This window comes from Malus sylvestris, chromosome 3 (genome assembly GCF_916048215.2).
Source record: "Malus sylvestris chromosome 3, drMalSylv7.2, whole genome shotgun sequence".
NCBI lineage: Eukaryota > Viridiplantae > Streptophyta > Magnoliopsida > Rosales > Rosaceae > Malus > Malus sylvestris.
The window spans coordinates 21,667,333-21,688,526 of NC_062262.1; the positions used below are offsets into that span (position 1 = coordinate 21,667,333).

The window sequence follows — 21,194 nt, forward strand, 5'->3', positions numbered from 1 at the left end:
TTCCTAGTTGATAAAATATTTGTCAAATACTCGTAACGTTTTCTAAAACAGCTTTTCGTTTTATAGATAAAAATAAATAAATGTAAATTAGTATGATGTTTTTAAAGAATTAACTCAGGTAAAAAACACAAATTACAGTAATTACATCTTGTTTGGTATTGGGCCTTTAAATAATTTCAATTTTTGTGATTCCTTCTTTTGTTTTTTTGTTTTTAAATGACATTACTTATCCTTCTACTTACATTGTATTCCTTGTAGAACAAAGTGACTAACACCACGTACCACTACAGACACAAAGCTTACAAAACCACTTTCTTACCACAACGTTGTTACCACCACTACCACCACAACCACAACCGCCATTGCCACCACTACAACCATTGTTACCTCTTCACCTAAACCACTACCCTACCACCATATCCCTACCATTGTCGCTACCATCACCACCCGCCACCACCATCATCACCACTACCCTCACCACCACTATCGTTGTCACCACCCCCACCACCATGTCCATTTTTTTTCATTATATATAATTATATCAATTTTACATTAAATTTTACCAAAGGCTTTTACATTGTTTTTCATACTCACATCACTCTTAAAAGTACAATTTATCAAACTTTTATCTACTTTATTTTACACTTGATTTTTTTTAAGCACAACAGAAGCAATTTTTTTTAAAGAACAGTAATCCCAAACTGGCCCATAGCCCGCGTCAGTTTGTTCTAGTATAACCCTTCTAGGATTTAGGTACCTACAAAGAATATAATAATTGCATGAGCCTAATCCGATGAACCGACTATTTTTAATCCTATTTCTAGTTTAAACACTCGCACTGTAATATTAAAACTCAAGAAGTAATCACATCAAATTTTCAAAAAAAATGCACAAACTTTTGGTGAAGTCATCTTGTTAGATTAGATACAATAAAAAGAACACGTAGTGTAAGAACTTGAGTATGATTTGGATTGTTAGACCATCTCTAACCAAGGGCTAGGGCAGACAGTTCGTGGGCCTCACGGAATCTGAAAGGGCCAAAGGGCCTTTAGAATTTTTTTTAATGCTGTCAGTTTTGATGTCGATTATAACTGACAGAAATAAAAGAAATAGTATCGGTTATAACCGACACAAATAGCATGGAAAATTTTGAATATAACGGCTAGCCGTTTTTTTTTTTTTTTGACAAAATTTTTTAAAATTCTATTTTTTTTCTTATAACTTCCAAAGTCATTATACAACATTAAATTAAATTAAGTAACATGAAACAACATTAAATTTAAGTTGTAGTTTTTAAATAATAAATTATGTTTGGCCCTATAGCCCTTTGGCCCTCGGTTGGAGACGATTTTTTGTGACAGGGCTAAAACGAGCCTTATGGCCCTTTGGCCCTCGGTTGGAGATGGAAACAAATATGGTCATGTACTGTTCATTAAAATATTAATTTCTTAGAGGGCCAGAGGGCTAAAACGAGCCCTCTGGCCAGCTCTCGGTTGGAGATGGCCTTATAAGCCGACTGTGGTTCAAATAAATGCAGCAAGTCTTGTAGAAAAAAGGTTCTGGTTTTGTTCCAGTTCATTTAGGATTAGAAAATGGTTTTAATCATGTGTTGCAATTTGCACTCACTATTTTTTATTTTTTTTAACAAATGATATTATCTACAATATGAGGGTACAGAAGTAGATTAAGCCTCACAATATGCTAGTAATGGTGTAGATCAAATTCGCCTTTAGCGAGGATCGAACCTTAGATCTCTTACTTACAAATGAAAATGAATATCACTAAACCGTAGTACTAAGTGATCACTATTAGACAAGCATTTTTTGTTCGATTTCTACTTGGATTCTAATAGGAGAGTAAATGCGTATAGTAAAAATATGATGGTTTCGAATTACTTGTTAATTTTAATAACCGAACCCAATTGTATATGTATACATTCGGTTCGGTTCACAGGTTAAGTGATAAACCGGGACGAAGCCACCCTAATAAATAGTGAGCCTGAGTCCTTCAACTAAGTTGATGCCGCTAAGACCTGACCTAAGAGACCTGCTGGAGCTAACAAGAATTGAGGAGCTTCCCATGTTGTTGGATAAGGCGGCATATGATATTAGGCCAAAGTCTTTTTCTTGTTTTTTTTTTTGGAAACAGTCTTTTTCTTGTTTTGTATAGCATTTGGAAGACCAAAGGAAATTTCCTGACCAAACCAAATGATGCCCATTTCAAAGCAGAAACTGCACAACACAAATGAAAATCACATTGACTTGACTTTTTAATCGAAAATGAGAGACATGATCCGAACTAGAGTGCAAAGGCAGGAGTCGAGCATGTTGCTCTAACCAATTTGGCTATGCCCAATTACGCTACCATATAGTTGTTTTAGTTTAGGCAGCAATAAATGTACATCTGAATTTGAACTCTGAAGCAACTATTCACATCAGAAATTAAGAGCAACAAATTAAACAAAGACTAAAAGGAAGACGTACGTTCCACAAACGTAATGCATCCTATAAAAATTAGTTCGGATAAATTAAACTCAAATCTTCTGCTAAATAAATTTATACCGTCAAACATTGCAGCATTTGAATTAGCAATCAGAAGAAGGCACGGCTGCCATAGAACACCCGCGATCCGTCCTTTTTTTTATCAACTTCTAAACTCTTGTTGCTATGGTTTGGAATCACTTCGCTGCGGTCTTCACATTCTGCTTTATCAAGATCCATCGGGAGCTTCATCTTCGCCAAAGACTCGGTGAATTGCTGCATGCTTCTCATGTACATGTCCACTATTTGTTGCTGCATTGCAGATTGCTCCGCCTCCATGTTTATATTCCCAAGTGGAGCAGAAAATACTTGACCAAATTGACCAGATCCAACTTTCTGTTCCTTGTTGCTCTCCTCTTCCTTGCCTGACAAGTTAGACTCCTTTTCGTCTCTGCCTTCTCTGCCCTTTCTTGAGGTTGGGGTGTCTGGACAAGCAGTGGAACCTTGATTAGCTGCTCCGGCGGTGACAGAAGCATTGAGAGAATTCGACGATTCACCAGCCACAAGATTCTTCTTGTCGATTGAATCAGCGGAGTTTCGATCATCGCTCAAGCTAGTGGTGGTACAACTTAAGAAGCCGGAGTTCTGGATGCTCCCATTGGGAGAAACAGGGTCACCCTGAATCCCCTCACATGAACTTACAGTCATTTCATAGTCAGGATCAGCAGCAGGCTGAGGAGATGCACCGAGATGAAGAAACGATCCAAGACCTTCGGGACCAGGTCTCCAAGCACAGTCACGCCTTGCCAAACTAAAATACTCGGTCACCATTTGTTGATTCTTACTCGCCACATCAATGTCTGGGAATTCCATCCTCGAATACTCAACCGGGTCTAACGCAACTTGAGATATTTTTCGATCAAGCAATACAACTTCGGAGGTTATGGAAGAGTTGGCGGATGATTCCGACAACGAACTAGTGGAGGGTTTAACAGGCAAAGAAGTATGGAGAGAAAGAGTTAGTTTGACAGTTCCAGCAGGGGAATGGAAGAGATCAGTGGAAGAGAGACTATAATCCTGAGTGACCTTTCCCTTCCCAGTCACTTGAGAAATTGGGACCAAAGTGAATCCCAACAGCTGGTCTTCCATGTAGTTTCTTGCCCTGCTCAGCATCCAAATCTCGCATTTGAGGACTGCATCCAGTTGACCAATTTTGATCCTCAAGCTTTCGTTGAATTCGGGGTTCTTGCCACCTCCATTGATGACCCTAGTGGTGAGCGTCTCGTCTGGATTGTACGTAAGAGAGAATTTGGCGTACACATCTTGGTTTTCATAGATGCATATGTTGTGAATGTTCCTAGCATGATGAGCATAGATTTCAAGAATCCCTGAAAACTGATCGGAAACGCTATTTTCATCGGCTATTGTGTTTGAATTCAGGTTGTACCGGAATCCGGCTGTTGGATTGAATGATTCCATAGGAATTTAGATGCACTTGGATGTTCTAACAGTTTTTTCTGTTTGGTAAGCAAGAAAGCCACAAGAAAAAAACGGATACAGAGTTAGATAAGGGATCAATCTTTAGATTCAAGCAAAGAAATTTCACAAAAAAAGGAAGGTTGTGCAGGAGAGGGAGAGAGAGAGAGAGAGAGAGAGAGAGAGAGAGAGAGTTACAGTGGAAAGAAAAGAATTTTTGGAGGGTTGCTTAGTGGTGGGTGATGATGGTAGGTGGGGTGGGAATGGAGAGAAGAAAGGGAATGAAGAAAACAAAGGGAATGGAAAGAGAAAAATTGATGATGGAAATATTTGCCAACTTTTATTTTCGGATGGGTTGGATTGGGTTGGGGAGGAGAAACTTTTCATAGGATCCGGTATTCAAGCAGATATATCACGTGTTATAAAATAAATGTAGATGATTATTATCAGCATTTCAAAAATCTTATTCTACACTTCAAACTTTCTATATTAAGAAAAAAAAATATACTTGTGAGGAGTGTAAAATGAGATTTTTGAAATACCAATAACACTTCTCTAAATGTAATACTACTAAAAAATATATATATATATATATTACTTACATTAAGATACAAGAAGATGAAGTACCGTTTGAATACCTAGCAGTTGGAAAAATGTGTCGCTGGGGAGGTGGGTGAAGGATAGGGATTTGTTGGAGTTGCTTTGCTTTGACATTACAGCTTCCACTTGTAAAGTCTCTAATTTGCTCCACTGAGGTAATTGCGGGGCCCCACATGGCCCCACTCTTCATTATCAATCTTCCCCCATTTCTCTCCACACTGAGAGAATCTGTCGGTCACCTATGTTAGTAGACCAAAACTCTCTCTCCCTCTACTCTCTACCAAGAAATCTGAAATCTCTTAAGAATCCCATATCATGGAGATAATGGCGTTTTACAAATTGAAAATGACTCAAAATAATGGATATGGCTGGTATGAAGCAAAGAGTAGGATATGGCTGATATGAAGCAAAGAGTACTCTCTGTAATTCACTTATGTTTCTTTTGGTCTTTAGGATTGAATTGAAATGGTTTGGAAAATATATTGAAATTAAAAGTGAAAATTTTGTGTCAACTTGACAGTAGAAGAAGTGAGGATTAGAAGGGACAAGAACCCCGTTCTAGTATCTCTCTAAATGAAAAATCATTCGCCTTTGTCTTTAAAATCTTTCAAATTCAATAGGTTATCAATTTTATTGTAATCTAATACTAGAGACCAAACGAAGCTTAATACATTTGCCTTTGTCTTCAAAGTATTTCGAATTTAATAGGTTATCCACTTTATTCTAATACAATCCTAGGGACCAAACGAGACTTATTATTAAAGTCATAACATAAATGAAAAGGTAAATTACATTTTACCATTCAAGTTTGGGTGCAATTGCAACCTCATACAATATCTTTAAAACATTTTAATCTCATACGTTACTTATCATTTCATTGCAATTTCATACATTCGTTAATCAAACTGTCATGCAAATACAAGGCCCACATGTTTGACGTGGCAAATAAAAATATTAAATATTAAAAAACAATTAAAGAAAAAACTAAACTAAAACAAAGTGGGCCTCAACCACCTTCTTCTCCAGGGACCTTAACACATAGATAGAGGAGAGAGATCGCATCCACTTACTTTCATTGCGATTTTAACGGGGCAGCGAGGTTGGGCCCCCCTTTCTATTTGGTTCGAGCCGTCGTGACAAACACATATCAAAAACACTAAGGCAAACTAATGAAAAGGGTTTGAAAACTTTGAGTTTTAACCAAAATGACAAAAATGTGTTGTAAGTGAATAGTACCATGAGTGACTTTTTTAGAGTAAAATTGTCCTTAACATTAAAAGCGAACAGTATCAGGAGTGTTTCGTTAAGACTCCCAAAACACTAATCTTGAAACAATAAACAACCTTGAACCCATATATCAGAAACAACTTAAAGAACCCAGAAAAGACTATCACTAGAAAGATGACTTTGTGCCTTCAGAGCATCTCCACTAGATAATGGAGGGAAATGGCAATTGGAAATTTGGAAGGCAAGGGCAATAAAATTGCCCATACTTTTCACTCTAAACAATAATTGCCTTTATACAAGTCCACCAGTTTGGGAGGAGGAAGGGCAATGGCAAGAGTGATTGTTGTTCACAAATATATTATTTTTAATTTTTAATGAATGTGGGCATTACAATAAACATAATTATAGTCTAATTCCAATAAATAATTTCAAATACAACAGAAAGTCATCGCATTACAACAAACATAATTAATTTTAAACTAGGGTATAAAATCAGTGTGGCTCAATCCATCTTCCCTTGGAATGTATGGAACTTCCTCATCTTCTAGGGAAAACCTTTTTCTCATGACACAAATTTTTTCACTTCTCCAAAAACGTTTTGAATTAGGAGATTCACTGTCGAGTAGGCCTAGCAAACGGGTCGTGTCTGTTGTGTTCGTGTCGTTTTCGTATAACACATGTTATCTTAACGAGTCGTGTCGTGTCACACCTGTTATCTTAACGGGTCATTAATAGGTCGGGTCACTTTACACCCGTTATGACCTGTTAAGAAAAAAAAAATTCTTAAATTTGCACATACCACACATTGCCACATAAATATTACTTCAAAACATTAAAACACATTTGTCGTTTAAGTACTACATCTACACTCGAAAATAAGAGCCTAATAAAAAAACATTCATACACTACTAGTCTATTACAAAATATTAAATGTGCAAGGATATGCAAAATGAAAGAGTTTTTGTTTTCAAGGTTGTGAAGCCTTTCTCAAAAGTTTAAACCTTGTCAATGGAACTCAAAGCTTGCATGTTATTTCTTCTACAAAATCCTCAATTTTTATCGATCATCATAAGGAAATTGTATTGGAATTTTGGCTTGATCTATTGCCTTCAAGAGTTATGTCGATGATGTTTTCAGTAAGGTTTTCCACATCAGAACTCTCTTCCGCATAAACTAATTACAGAAAAACCAGACATTAAAAATCATTCAAATTATGAGAAGTTTACCAAAATAATTATGAAAAGAAATAAACAATAGTACTATACCATATAAAAATATATTACCTCCTTTTCCAAATAGCCAATCTCGTGTGCACAACAAAGCTTGAACTGTTTCTGGTAACAATGAACGGAGGAGGATGCCAGAGAGATGCGAATTAAGAAGACAGCACGGGAGTAAGTCTGGACTGAAGAGATCAGAGTGAATAAGAGAGAAGAGAACAATAGCCTTCAACCTAATTTTTTAAATTATTTAATTTAATATATATATATATAATTATTATAGTTTTTAGGGGTATAAAATTGTTAAATTAATATATAATTATTATAGTATTTTTTAGGGTTATAAATTATTAAATTAATATTTTGCTTATCGTGTGTCATGTTACCCACGTGTATACCCAAACAAGCCCATTATCTTAACAGGTGCTTAACGGGTTACCCGATAACGACCCGATTTGTTATCGTGTCGATCTGAACACCTGTTAATTTCATGTTGTGTTGGATTATCGAGTCGTGTTAGGAATTGTCAGGCCTATAGTTGAGGCGTCAAGACATGATCTAAACCTTGTCCTTTTGCCTTGCCGATTCAACTCTCTTTCTCCGCCTTTGCTTCATCTCTAGCCTTGACTAGCTCATATGTTAACCTGTCTCGTTCCATATTCAATGCATGTTGGCGAGCCAATTCATCAACGATTTTTTAATAATCATTATTCGAAAAACTTCCACTTGCAGCTTTTTTCTTAGCAGCCTTCTTACGAATAAGCCTCATTGTTTCTTCAGTTTCTGTGACCGATTCAATAGGGGTCGTAATGGTGTCTCCAATGACAACTCTTCAGTAGTTCATTCGTGCAATGGAGTCTCACTTAACTGAACCTGTGGACCAATATGCAGAACTTTGTATTTTGGAGTTTGATTCACAATGTTCCAACATTTGTGCCTTATGAATGATTACTTGTTATCAAGATTGAATCACGTTTGAGCTTGTAGTTGCTAAAAAAAGTGTGGGACAGCATAAAGATTTAATAATAAAAGTACCTAAAAAAACATATTAATTACATTTTTACGAACAATAAATAATATTACATCAGCTAGATTAGTGCCACTTTGATAAATTTCTTCTGCTTTTGCAAGGACTTTTTACCAAGCTTTCAAATCTTTATGCAGATGTCTGTATTTACTCGACATAGATTGCTCACTCCGAGATGTGCCTTGAATCAGCTCGATAAATTGTGCATAAATCTTATGTCGCATGTGTTACATTTTCATCTCCTGGTGCAAAGAAAGGGTGCCTACCCTTGCAACAATTGGTAGGGCAGTTGCCATGGTGCCTCTACCCTACCTTTGCATCAATTGCCATCACTTTTTACAACTGCTGGAGCAGTTTTTAATGGGTTAAGGGGGCAATTAAACCTAATTGCAAAGGCAATTCCTAGCTGGTGGAGTTGCTCCAGAAGCCCATTTCTTTGATAGACTAATGCATTCTTGTATGCTTGGCAAACGGGTCGTGTTTGTTGTATTTCGTGTAACACATGTTATCTTAACGGATCATGTCGTATCACACCCGTTACCGTTATCTTAATGGATTCTTAACAGGTCGGGTCACTTTACCCAACAGGTAAAATGACCTGACCCGTTATAACCTGTTAAGATTTTTTTTTTCTTAAAATTGCACATACCACATTACCACATAAATATTACTTCAAAACAAAAAAAACACATTTGTCGTTAAGTACTACATCTACACTCCAAAATAATTGCCTAATAAAAAAGCACCAATACACTAATAGTCTACTATAAAATATCATATGCACAAGGATATGCAAAATAAAGGAGTTTTTCTTTTCAAGGTTATGAAGCCTTTCCCAAAAGTTAAAACCTTGTCAATGAAACGCAAAGCTTGCATGTTATTCCGTTTACAAAATCCTTCAATTCTCATCAATCATCATGGAAAAATTGTATTAGAACCTTGGCTTGATCTATTGCCTTTACGAGTTATGTTGATTATGTGTTTTCAGTATGGTTTTCCACACTAGAACTCTCTTCCACATAAACTAAGTATAAAAAAACCAAACATTATAAATCATTCAAATTATGAGAAGTTTACCAAAATAATTGTGAAAAGAAATAAAACAATAGTACTATAACATATTAAAATATATTACCTTATTTTCCAAATTTTCTAAATTTAGTTTAATATATATATATATATTATAGTATTTTTAGGGGTATAAAATTATTAAATTAACATTTTGCTTATCGTGTATGGTGTTACTCACGTGTATATCCGGACCAACCCGTTATCTTAATAGGTGCTTATCGTGTTATAGATAATGACCTGATTTGTTATCGTGTTGACCCAATAACCTGTTAATTTTATATCGTTTCGTGTCGAGTTAATGAATCGTGTCAAAAATTACTAGGTCTACCTTCGTGGCTTTAATACTCAACAAATCAAATGACATTGCTTCGTACCTTAAAGATTCAACATATCAACTGAATTGGCTTGTGCCCACAACAACGCACTAATTGATTTGCACATATTAAAGAAGAAAACTTTAATGAAAAATTTTCGGTACTATTTAATTTAATGAAAAACCATATTTTTACACTAAAAAATCAATCCTGACACTATTCACTTTACATTTTATTTTGTCCTTATTATTAAACCTCAAAGTTTTCAAGCTATTTTCATTAGTTTTCTATTTAAAGAATTATAGCATACAATTCTTCAAACAATTCAGAAAAAATGTAACTAAAAAAATAACCTTCACAAAAAATCTTGAGCTCAGCATTTTGGCAAAACACTAGGAGTGCATACAGTTCTGAACTTTCCTCCATATAGAACAGAACACCGATCAATAACCGAACTCAGAGAGCTAAGCATTTCGTTACAAACTTGGATTGTACGAAGGTTCCGAATTTGGGGATTGAATTTCGGGAAAGTAGAAGACGATAGAAACTAAAGAAAAGCAAACAGAAAAAGAGACCACTAGAATCCATATAGCGAGCTCGCCGACCTCTTGGAATTTTGCATCGAATTCTCTGCAGCGAAATGCGGAGGGAGCTGAAGAGGCCAGCGCAATATGCCCAACCTCACCCACTTCTCATTTACAACTCCCCCATCTCGTGGAATTCCATTGTCGGACCTCGATTTGCACCCTGTTCTTGATTCTGCGATCGACAGCACCGACGAGGTCGATCTCCACCTCAATGTAGGCCTTCCATGATTTTGGTCAGATGTGAAATCGGGGTGGTAAACAGATACCGATGCGAGCAGACGATTTGATATGTGTCTCGGGGTCGGAGAGCTTCGAGAGGGGGATGAGGATTCTTTGCTTGAGCTTCACCATGGCCAGTTGGGTTGAGAGGTAAGAAGAAGCGGTAGAAGAAGTGGAAGAAGATTTTTTTTCACTTTTCTTTTTTACTTTTTTTACTAAATTCTATTTTTAATATTTATTTATTTGTATTTGCCATATCATCAACATATGTGGGCTTTATATTTGCGATGTCATTACCCAACAGTTAAATTGACTAATACATGTATAAAATTGTAATGAAATAAAAAAAATATATGAGATTAAAATATTTTAAAGACATATGAGGTTGCAATTCGACTCAACCTTGACGGGTTAAATGTAAGTTACCCTAAATAAAAAATAAATAAAAAAACCAACAGCACAATGACATAACATGAGTTACAAAGGAAATACAAGCCTAGGAAACACCAGTATGCAACAAGGAAAAACCACATGAGCCAAGGAAGCCTGAACTCAGGAATTTGAGGAAATTACAAATAAATACCAATTAAGAAACATAAATAAATAAATACTTCAAGTAGTAATGAATAAACGCTCACTTAGTACAACTGTCTAATGATATTTCTCTTTCACTTGTAAATGAGAGATCTTAGGTTCAATTCTGACTAAAAGCGAATTTGAACCACATTATTGCTAGCTCTTTGTAAGGCTTAGCCGGCCCATCCTTTTTTATGCACTGCTTTACCCTGAAAGGAAAATTTGCTTTGCTCCTCAGGGCACTAGGCACTCCCGTGGTTCGCGAGAAGGAAAAGTGATGAATTCCCTTACCCATTTAGTGTGAATAATATCGTTAGTTCAAAAATAAAAAACTAATAAACTAGCCGAGTTTAAACCAATCTTTGAATTATCTCAAGCTACGTACGAGCTTTCTAAGCAGATTTAAAAGTTTGACAGCTTTTAATAACGAGCCTAATATTTTGTTTAAGCTTTGGCTCATTTTCCTACTAACCAATCTTAAATGGATCAAAAATGAATTGGACACTACAAGGATGACATTGATCCAATTTCCGCTTAAAAAACTAAAATTCAAAGAAATATCAATTTCAGGGGCCACTTGTAATACAAACCCAAGAGGGCTTTAATTGACACACCCCGATCCAGGATGTCCACTAGGACTCCAAATTGAGCTGTGCTGGCCAACACCTGGAGGGTGACGAAGCCATAAAGTATGATGATGTGGAAAAAAGTGAATAAATTTAAACTTAAGAGTGCCTAAATACCAGAATGCGCTGGTGAGCGGGAATGAAATCACTTCACACGTGATGTTAGAGCATAAGCAAGTACAGTAGAGTGAATTAAGAATTGTACCCTCAAAATATTCTCCAATACTAAGAATCGCCATAAATCTTCGACGATAAGAAAGTTCAGTTGATAAAACCTGAAGGGTGAAAACAAAATAAGGGTGAGTGGCCCTGGAATTAAAATTTTAATAGAAACCATATAAAACATTATAACCCCTCGCTGCAACACTTGTATAGTTTCCCAAAAAATCATAAATATACCACAACACAACATCTCATCAGGAATATCAATAATCATGTGATTAATAACCCATACAAGCACGCAAGTCTGAGTCACCTATGGTGACCTGTACGACTGTACCCATATCTCATCAATCAATGTTAACTCATAAGTCGGAGTCACCTATAGTGACCTGTACGACTTATCCATATCTCATCACATATGCTAGCTCATCACATATTGCATCACATATGCTAGCTCATAAGTTGGAGTCATCTCTAGTGAACTGTATGACTTATCCATAGCTCAATAAGTATACCTGCACACGAGTCGGAACCACCTAAAGTGGTCTGTACGACAGAACTGGGTGTAAATAAATAAGCTCAATTGCTACGTTCACGTGAAGACTGTGCGAATAATCGCGGGTCACCTACGAGTCAAAACCACATATAGTGGTCTGTACGACAGAACTGTGTACCTACCTTGGATCCAAGGTGAGCGTAAGGTGCGAGAGGTGAACATCACGTGAAGGATTATGCCTTGGCCACAGGCGGGAGCACTAACACCGAGGTGCAGGTTTATTAGCTCTAACTGTATCTATTGTAACATATATGATTCATGGGCAACCTATAAGATAGTGTCGGAGTTGCCTATCATTGCAACCTATACGACAAGGTCAGAGTTGCCTAAACATACATGTAGTCATGCCATAACCCCATCATTTCAACTAATACCATAAACTCACCTGAACTTAACTGGGTGTCCTGCGTTCACCTTTGCACTTCAAAGCGTTCGTAATAATTGTGTGCAGGTAATATACATATAGATAAACCATGATGAAATCTAATATTCAACCACGTTATAGCATTTCCAATTATATACATATATATATATATATATAATGTTGCATAAAAATGCATAGGCTGTAACGCCCTACTCCCGAATTATTTATTTTCGGAAATAATTATCGGTGATGAGCCCAACTAGACACTAGTTTAATTAATTATCATTACTTACGCTTCCTTACTTCAAATTCTTGATTCTTCACACATTGATTTATGACCAACATTTAACCACCAAATCATAAGGTTAAATCTCATATTTTCCACCAATGTCTCTCACACTGCTTAATTCCCTAAACAAGGCTATTGTCTCAATTATTGTATGGATGTATCTAACGTCTCGTTAGACTGCCTACGTACCCTAAACAGGGATCAAGCTGTTCGTAGTTCACATTAGTCCTCCTAAGCATTCACAGAAATTATATGAAATATTCAATTTACAAATGTTTGTGGAGATGTAAATCTTATATATATATATATATATATATATATATATATATATATATACACACACACACGATAGAAGGGAAAAGACCTACTCACCTTAGGTTCGCGCTACGACTCCTCGCACGAATATCGAGACATCACGAACTATCGTCACCTGTGACCAATTATCAAATCATGTCTCAAAGTTCCTATCTATAGAGTACATAATTTACATAAAACATATCCTTAAGGACCTTCAAGAATAATTTGAGACCTATTGACAAAGAGTCAACCGTCGATCAAAGATCGACAGTTGGGTCCACAACCCTGCAAAACTCGATCCAAAAGATCCGAATCACATATTTCCAATCCGTAACTTCTCATAATACAAAATATGCTTCTAGAACAACATACTTAAGTTTCATTACGATCCAACGGTTGGATCTCCGCTAATTTCCAAAACTGATTAGCGGTTAAAGTTTTATTTTATTCGGGAAGATCCATATGTCGGATTCCAAATCCGTAAGTTCCTACATTCTTCAAATATTACGTACTACAATTTAACAATGTTTGGTGACGATCCAAACCCTAAACCCTAAACCCTAAATTCTCTACAATACGTTAATAGGTATTTATGTGAATCGACGATCCAAAGGTTGGATCGTCGATTCACATAAATACCTATTAACGTATTGTAGAGAATTTAGGTTCCAACAATCAACCTACATCATTCAAATATCAAAAATGAATTCAAGACATTTAACATAGTCTAAAAATAGCATTGGCGGCCCCCTGGCCAAGCGCCACCGTGGGTGGCGGTCGGCCGCCCCGATTCGCCGGAAAAACTATCTCAAAAAATTACCAAAATTTACAGGAATGAAGATCTCAACGAGTAGGGCAGCTTTCATACATGTGACCAAGGCCAATTTGGCCTGGAAAATCCCCAATTTAGCTAAAATCCGTCAGAACCCTAAGTGTGGGTGTGCTTCGATTCTTCCTCCTCGATGATCCGCCGCCTCTACAACTGATTAAGCTTTGTTCCATACCTCAAGGGAAGTCTAATGGTGGTAGTAATTGATTCAAATAGTTTCATATTTAGGGGAATTCGAACAAGGAGGGTCGCGGCACCCACAGTACAATCTTCATGAAATCTTAACCAAGTCATGTCTATTTTGGCTAGAGTGGAACAATGTGATGTTGGTATGATGTTTAGTGGTGATGGGAGGTTGTAACTCGCCGAAGATTTGGAGAAAAACCATCGGAAAAACACACGGGCGTTTGGGTTTTAAAACGGGTCACACGGGTTAGAAACGGGTCAAGGGGAAGTAGATCATGGTTAGGTGCCTCTCACCTTCCTCATTTCCCTCCCTGATCTATCCCTAATTTGTCCTCCCATCTTCCTCCTTTCTGATAAGGCAACAACCCTCTCATATTCTCTCCTCAGATTAGGCAGCTCCGCCCAATCTCCTCATCTCTCCCTTTTTCCACCGACCACACACGCACATATATCATAAAAATCATTTAGTAATAATAATAAAAAAAATATAATGTAAGATAATTAAAATAATGATTCATTCCAAATACTTTCGAGTTCGTAATTCCACGAAACTTTAATCGTAACCTCAATTTCACTTTTACTTGTGCATACGCGTCCGTAAGATTGAGCTCTATCCAAATATGTCAAGGAATATGACAAAATATACGAGAATCACATGCGTCCTCAAAAATTACGCTTTGCCCTTAGGGTATTCCCGTAATTTCACGTAATAAAATTATAAAACAAATTATACTTTTTTAGGGACGGGCTGTGACATTAATGAAACGGGCTTGAACTAAATTTAATTTAACCAAAAATCACTCTAAACTATTATTTAAGGAAAATGACTTAAATTTTAGGGGGGTGTATTCAATTGAGATTCTGAGAGAGTTTCAAAGAATTAATAATTCTAGGGGTATTCAATTAGGAATTTAAAAGACTTCATAAAACTTTAGGTGTATTCAATTGAGAATTATAAACACTTTTTAAAAGTCTCTAGAAATATAGATGTATTCAATTGAGATTTCTAGAGACTTTTTAAAAATTCCTATAAATCTAGGTGTATTCAATTGTGATTTGTTTCAAAGTCTCTAAAAATTTAGGTGTATTGGAAAACAAATTGAATTTGAAGGAATTTGTGAATTGGTGGATTTTGGAGGATTTCAAGGTGAGACCTATAAATATATACCAAAGAGCTTGGGAAATCTCACCTCACCCCTAGAAATTTTGAGCGACTTTGTGTACTGCTTTCCTCTCCAGAGACTACGGCACCTTCTGCTCCAAAAACAAAGTAGCTTGAAGGTAAAACTTTTCACCATGCACATGTTTTCTTCGGATTTTTCTTGTTTGGATATTGTAATCTTGTTCTAGGGTTAGGGTTTTCTAGTCTAGGGTTTATCAGGATTTGAAACCCTATTGTTGAATATGCGTGTGGGTTTATGGTTTGGTGTTTTGTTGAAATATTTTCTACTTTTGATTGTCAAAAAGATCAACTGGAATCCACAAAGATGGTTTTAGGGTCCATAGAAATTTTGAATTTTGAATGGAAACTTGTTGTTGGATATCGAATTGATGTTTTCTTTTAATTTGATGTCAAAATTGGCGTCAAAGAGTGACACACCCCGATTGAGATCAAGGCTTGATGGCCATCACGTGAGTGACGTAGCCATGTGCACAGTGCGCAAGCAATAAAGATAAGAATTATACGAATAATTAAAAATCGAAATACTAGAGTTCACTACTAAACAGGAAGTGATAAGAGTTAGTTACAATAGTAAACACTCATAATCAGAGCATATTAAGTCTAGGTGCAATCCAGTAGGACAAGTACTAATTATACAGTACCAGGAATGTCATACTATTATTTAGATAAGTCAGAATCGCCGACGTCCTCAAGCCACCAACAGCAAGCTTACTTAAAACTTGGAGGGGCGCAAAATAGAAACCGTGAGTGGGAAAAAACAAATGTTTTACAAAATCATTTTCTTTATCAACATATCTAACCCCTCGCTGTAAAACATGTATAATTTTTCCCAGAATCAGAATATAAGCATATACATAATATATAAATATATATATGAAATCATATCAATTCAATTCATGCTTCACATAATCATATTCAAATATATGCTATGCTAATATATAACAGAGTAAGCAATTCAGGTAAGAATAAATTCATAGAATATGATATGTTAGCCGAAACCCCTGTGGTAGTCTGTACGGCTGAATTCATAGTTCAAAGTCAATCTAGCCGGAGTCACTACAATGACCTATACGACAATATACTGCACATAAGTCGGAACCCCTAAAAAGGTCTATACGACAAGATTGGGTGTAATATAGTTATGCTCAATTTTACTCTCTCATAATAGTCGGATGATAAATCACTAGTCACCTACGAGTCGGAACCATAAATAAGGTATGTACGACAAGACTGTGCACTTAATTTGGATCCAGTATGAGCATATAGTGCGGGAGGTGACATAAATAAACAGGCATGTACTTTATATCTCTGGTTAAACCACAATCACCCTAGGTGCAGTTTTATGAGCTCAACATCAATCAATCACTCACATATTACATCATCGATGATTCACATAGCCAAACATAACTTAACTGAACTTACATGTGCCTCCACAGCACCACATTTATATATATATATATATATATATATATATATATATATATATGCAACCATGAAATGCATATTCAGAATATAAAAGCATTTGGCATATTATTTCGAAGCATACTTTCCTTAAAAATGCATTTCTGGGAAATATACCAAGTATATAAATATATACAGAAAACAAAAGCCCACTCACTGGTATGTCAACGAGTCGTAACCCTCGAGTCGCCAGTGGATACGCTCGTCATCGGGATAAGTCTCACCTATATGCGAATTAACTATAAAAATGTTATTTTAAAGCACATAGACAAAACTAGCTACTAACTTCTCATACATTGCTCAAAATGGGTATATGAATATACCATAGTGACCTACACAACCTCAGGATCATCCCCAAATTTTTAGATAAATTTTTTGAGCTCCCACGCGTCGGCAAGCCCATGGTATAACGCGCCCCCACACGCGGCCAAACTTGACGGATTCCCTAACCACCGTTAGGGAATATTCCGTTAAAACTGACTGATAGCGTCAGCATATTGTGTCCAAACTAACGGAATATGCCGTCATCTTCTTCGGCGAGTTGCCGGTTGCCAAAAAACTGGGTAAAACTTTAAAATGTCTATTCTCACTCATTTCTTAACCATTTTTCATGAAATTTATACCAATAGAAAGCTGAAGATGAGTAGAACAACATTATACCTGTTTAAAGCTCCAAAAATCAAGAAATCTCGCTAGAGAAATTCGAGGAAACCAGCCAACTTCGAAACTAGCTATCCCGACGTCTAAATCTTTCCAACGAAGCACTCCGAGCCTCCTTAGAACCTCCTAAAGCTTTCTATGGTCTTGAAATTCAATAAAAATCAACATTTTACGTGACCATGAATAGTACCTCAAATCGGGGTTATGGTTTCGACGTGAAAATGATGGAGTTCTTACCTGGAACGTGTACCCCAAGACTCGTATGGTCCTCACGAACACAATGGTGGTCTTAGAATCCTTAATCCGTCACGATTCAAAGGGTTTTGGGTTTGAGTCCGTACAGGAGGGAAGAGAGAGAGAGTCTGAGAGATAGAGAGAGGACACGGGAGGGAAGAGAGAGAAAGTTATGGGTGTGTGTGGTCTAAAGTCACGAATCACAACTAATAATTTTCTTACTTCCAATTGGGTCCAAAATAATAGGGACTTAACACATTGGTCCTCAGCCACACATAGCCCCACGATGTCACAAATGCTCAAGGGTAAATCTGTCTTTTCACAACCACGATAAATAATTTTCAGGACAGTCAGTGACAATCTCCCTGCCTTATAAAATTTCATCCTCGAAATTACATACAACCAATACATCCATTAATAATCATAAAACAAGCATGGATACATCTCTCTCATCCGATCTTCTGTCTCCCAAGTAGCTTCTTCCATTGAATGATTTCTCCATAATACATTCACTAAAAGCACAGTCTTGTTCCTTAGTTCCTTATCCTTCCAATCCAAAAGAATCACCGGTTCCTCATCATAAGTCAAATCGGGATTAATTTCCAAAGGTTGAGGAGGAATCACATGTGAAGGATCTGAAACATAATGTCGAAGCATCGAAACATGAAATACATTATGCACCTTAGACAACTCTGGAGGCAACTCAAGCTGGTAAGCAACCTTACCGACTCGCTCGGTGATCATATATGGTCCAATGTACCTAAGACTCAACTTTCCTTTCTTTCCAAATCGTACAACACCTTTCCAATGTGATAGCTTCAGAAATACCCAATTGCCTACATCGTACTGCCGATCAGTGGCATGCTTGTCTGCTAAGCTCTTTTGTCGATCTTGGGCGGCTTTCAGTTTATACTTAATTACCTGAACATTTTGAGTAGTCACATCCACAATCTTAGGGCCCACTAAAACTCTTTCGCCAACCTATGACCAACATAGAGGCGTACGACAAGATTTCCCATAAAGTGCCTCAAATGGTGCCATACCAATACTCGAATGATAACTGTTGTTGTAGGCGAACTCCATCAAATCCAAACAATCATGCTAACTATCTCCAAATTGCAGCACTGAAGATCTCAACATATCCTCTAATGTCTGAATGGTTCTCTCAGATTGTCCATCTGTCTGAGGGTGATATGCCGTACTATAAAGCAATCTCATACCAAGAGCTTCTTGAAATGCTATCCAGAACTTGGAAGTAAATCTGGGATCCCGATCTGAGATAATATTAACTGGCACACCATGATACTTCACAATCTGCAATATAAATAACTTAGCTAATCAGCTTAACGAATACTTCTCCCTCACTGGAATAAAATGTGCTGACTTCGTAAGCTGATCAACTACCACCCAAATGCCGTCATAACCATTCTGTGTACGAGGGAGCTTGTACACAAAATCGATAGTAATATTTTCCCATTTCCACTGTGGAATGGGAAGTGGCTGCATCAACCCAAACGGCTTCTTCCTTTCCGCTTTAACCTTTGGCAAATGGCACACCTACTCACATATTCGGCAATTTCCCTTTTCATACCTGGCCAATAATAAAATGGTCTAATGGTATGATACATCTTAGTGCCTCCTGGATGCATCGCATATGCTGAAATATGTGCTTTGTCCAAAATTTCTTTCTTTAATTCTGCATTATTCGGCACATACATTCTGCTTTCCTACATAAGCATACCATCAGATTCTCGAATCCCGAAATCTTTCTTTTTGCCTTAATTTCTTGCTTGAATTATTTCATGGGTCTCTTCATCAATCATCTGAGCCTCAAGTACACGGTCAAATAAAATTAGCCTAACCTGAAAATTAGCAAGCAAGGCTTCTTCTCGATCTTCCACTCCTAGCTTCACTCCAGTGGACCTCAAATCTGTTAGAAGAAGGACATGACAATCATAAATGGCATTGAGTCTGGCTGGAGTCTTCCTACTAAGTGCATCCGCCACTGCATTTGCACAACCAGGATGATACTCAATCGTGCAGTCATAATCACTAAGCAACTCAATCCATCTCCGCTGCCGAAGATTAAGATCTCTCTGAGTAAACAGGTACTGAAGACTCTTATGATCTGTGAAGATCTTACATTTCTTGCCATAAAGATAATGCCTCCAAATCTTCAAAGCAAAGATGATAGCCGCTAACTCTAAGTCATGTGTAGGATAATTCTTCTCATGAGCTTTCAACTATCTCGAGGCATAAGGAATTACCCTACCATGTTGCATCAATACACAACCCAAACCTTTCAGAGAAGCATCACTATAAACCTCATAATTACCGCTATCATCTGGAAGCGCTAGAACAGGAGCATGAATGAGATAGTACTTCAACTGCTGGAAACTTTGCTCACATTTATTATCCCATTCAAACTTAACATCGTTTTAAGTTAACCTCATCAATGGCAAATCAATCACTGAAAAATCCTTAACGAACCATCTATAATAGCCTACTAAGCCAAGAAAACTCCGTACCTCAGTGACGGTTCGAGGTTGCTCCCAATTTTCTACAACTGCTACTTTTTGAGAATCCACTTGAATGCCTTGAGCAGAAATGACATGTCCCAAAAATGCCACTTGATTCAACCAAAATTCACATTTGCCAAACTTAGCATATAGTTGGTGTTCCCTCAAACTGCTTAACACCAACTTCAGATGTCTAGCATGCTCAGCCTTAGACTTAGAGTATACCAGAATATCGTCAATGAAGACAATAACAAACCTATCCAAATATGGCTGAAATACTCGATTCATCAAATCCATAAAAGTTGCTGGTGCATTAGTTAACCCGAATGACATCACAAGAAACTCATAATGACCATATCGAGTCCTGAATGTGGTTTTAGGGACATCTTCATTTTTAATCTTCAACTGATAGTATCCCGACCTCAAGTCAATCTTAGAAAATACGTAGGCACCTCTGAGTTGATAAAATAAATCGTCTATACGAGGCAATGGATAACAGTTCTTAATGGTTACCCGATTCAATTGCCTGTAATCAATGCACAGCCTCAAAGTTCCATCTTTCTTCCTCACAAATAAAACTGGAGCTCCCCAAGGTGAAGTACTCGGTTGAATAAAATCTTTATCCATTAACTCTTGCAACTGGACTTTCAATTCCCTTAATTCAGCAGGAGCCATTCTAGAAGGAGTTAAGGATATGAGATTCGTACCTAGAAGCAGATCAATAACAAACTCCACCTCTCTATTTGGCGGCAATCCAGGCAACTCCTCAGGGAATACATCCGGAAAATATCTGACCACCCGAACATCCTCCACAGTACTAGGAACATCATCATTCAACACCACATGAGCCAAATATCCCTGACAACCTTTCGAAAACAATCTCTTTGCTTTCATGGCTAAAATAATACCATGCCTCACCCCACTAAGCTCTCCTACACATGTAACTTTAAGTAATCCAGGACAATGAAACGTGACTGTCTTTCCATAACAATCTATCTTGGCACGATTATAGTGCAACCAATCAGTGCCCA

General features: G+C 37.0%; 1 protein-coding gene across 1 annotated transcript; it reads right to left on the reverse strand.

Moving 5' to 3' along the window:
- Positions 1-2,232: 2,232 nt before the first annotated feature.
- On the reverse strand, positions 2,233-4,303 carry LOC126614181 (uncharacterized). The gene has a single exon (XM_050281759.1). The coding sequence runs from the start codon at positions 3,957-3,959 to the stop codon at positions 2,592-2,594; it is 1,368 nt and encodes a 455-aa protein (XP_050137716.1). The 5' UTR covers positions 3,960-4,303; the 3' UTR covers positions 2,233-2,591.
- Between the last annotated feature and the right edge of the window lie 16,891 nt (positions 4,304-21,194).

Excerpts from the sequence above, each read along its gene's own strand:
- LOC126614181 (XM_050281759.1), bottom strand. The coding sequence starts at position 3,959 with ATGGAATCATTCAATCCAACAGCCGGATTCCGGTACAACCTGAATTCA.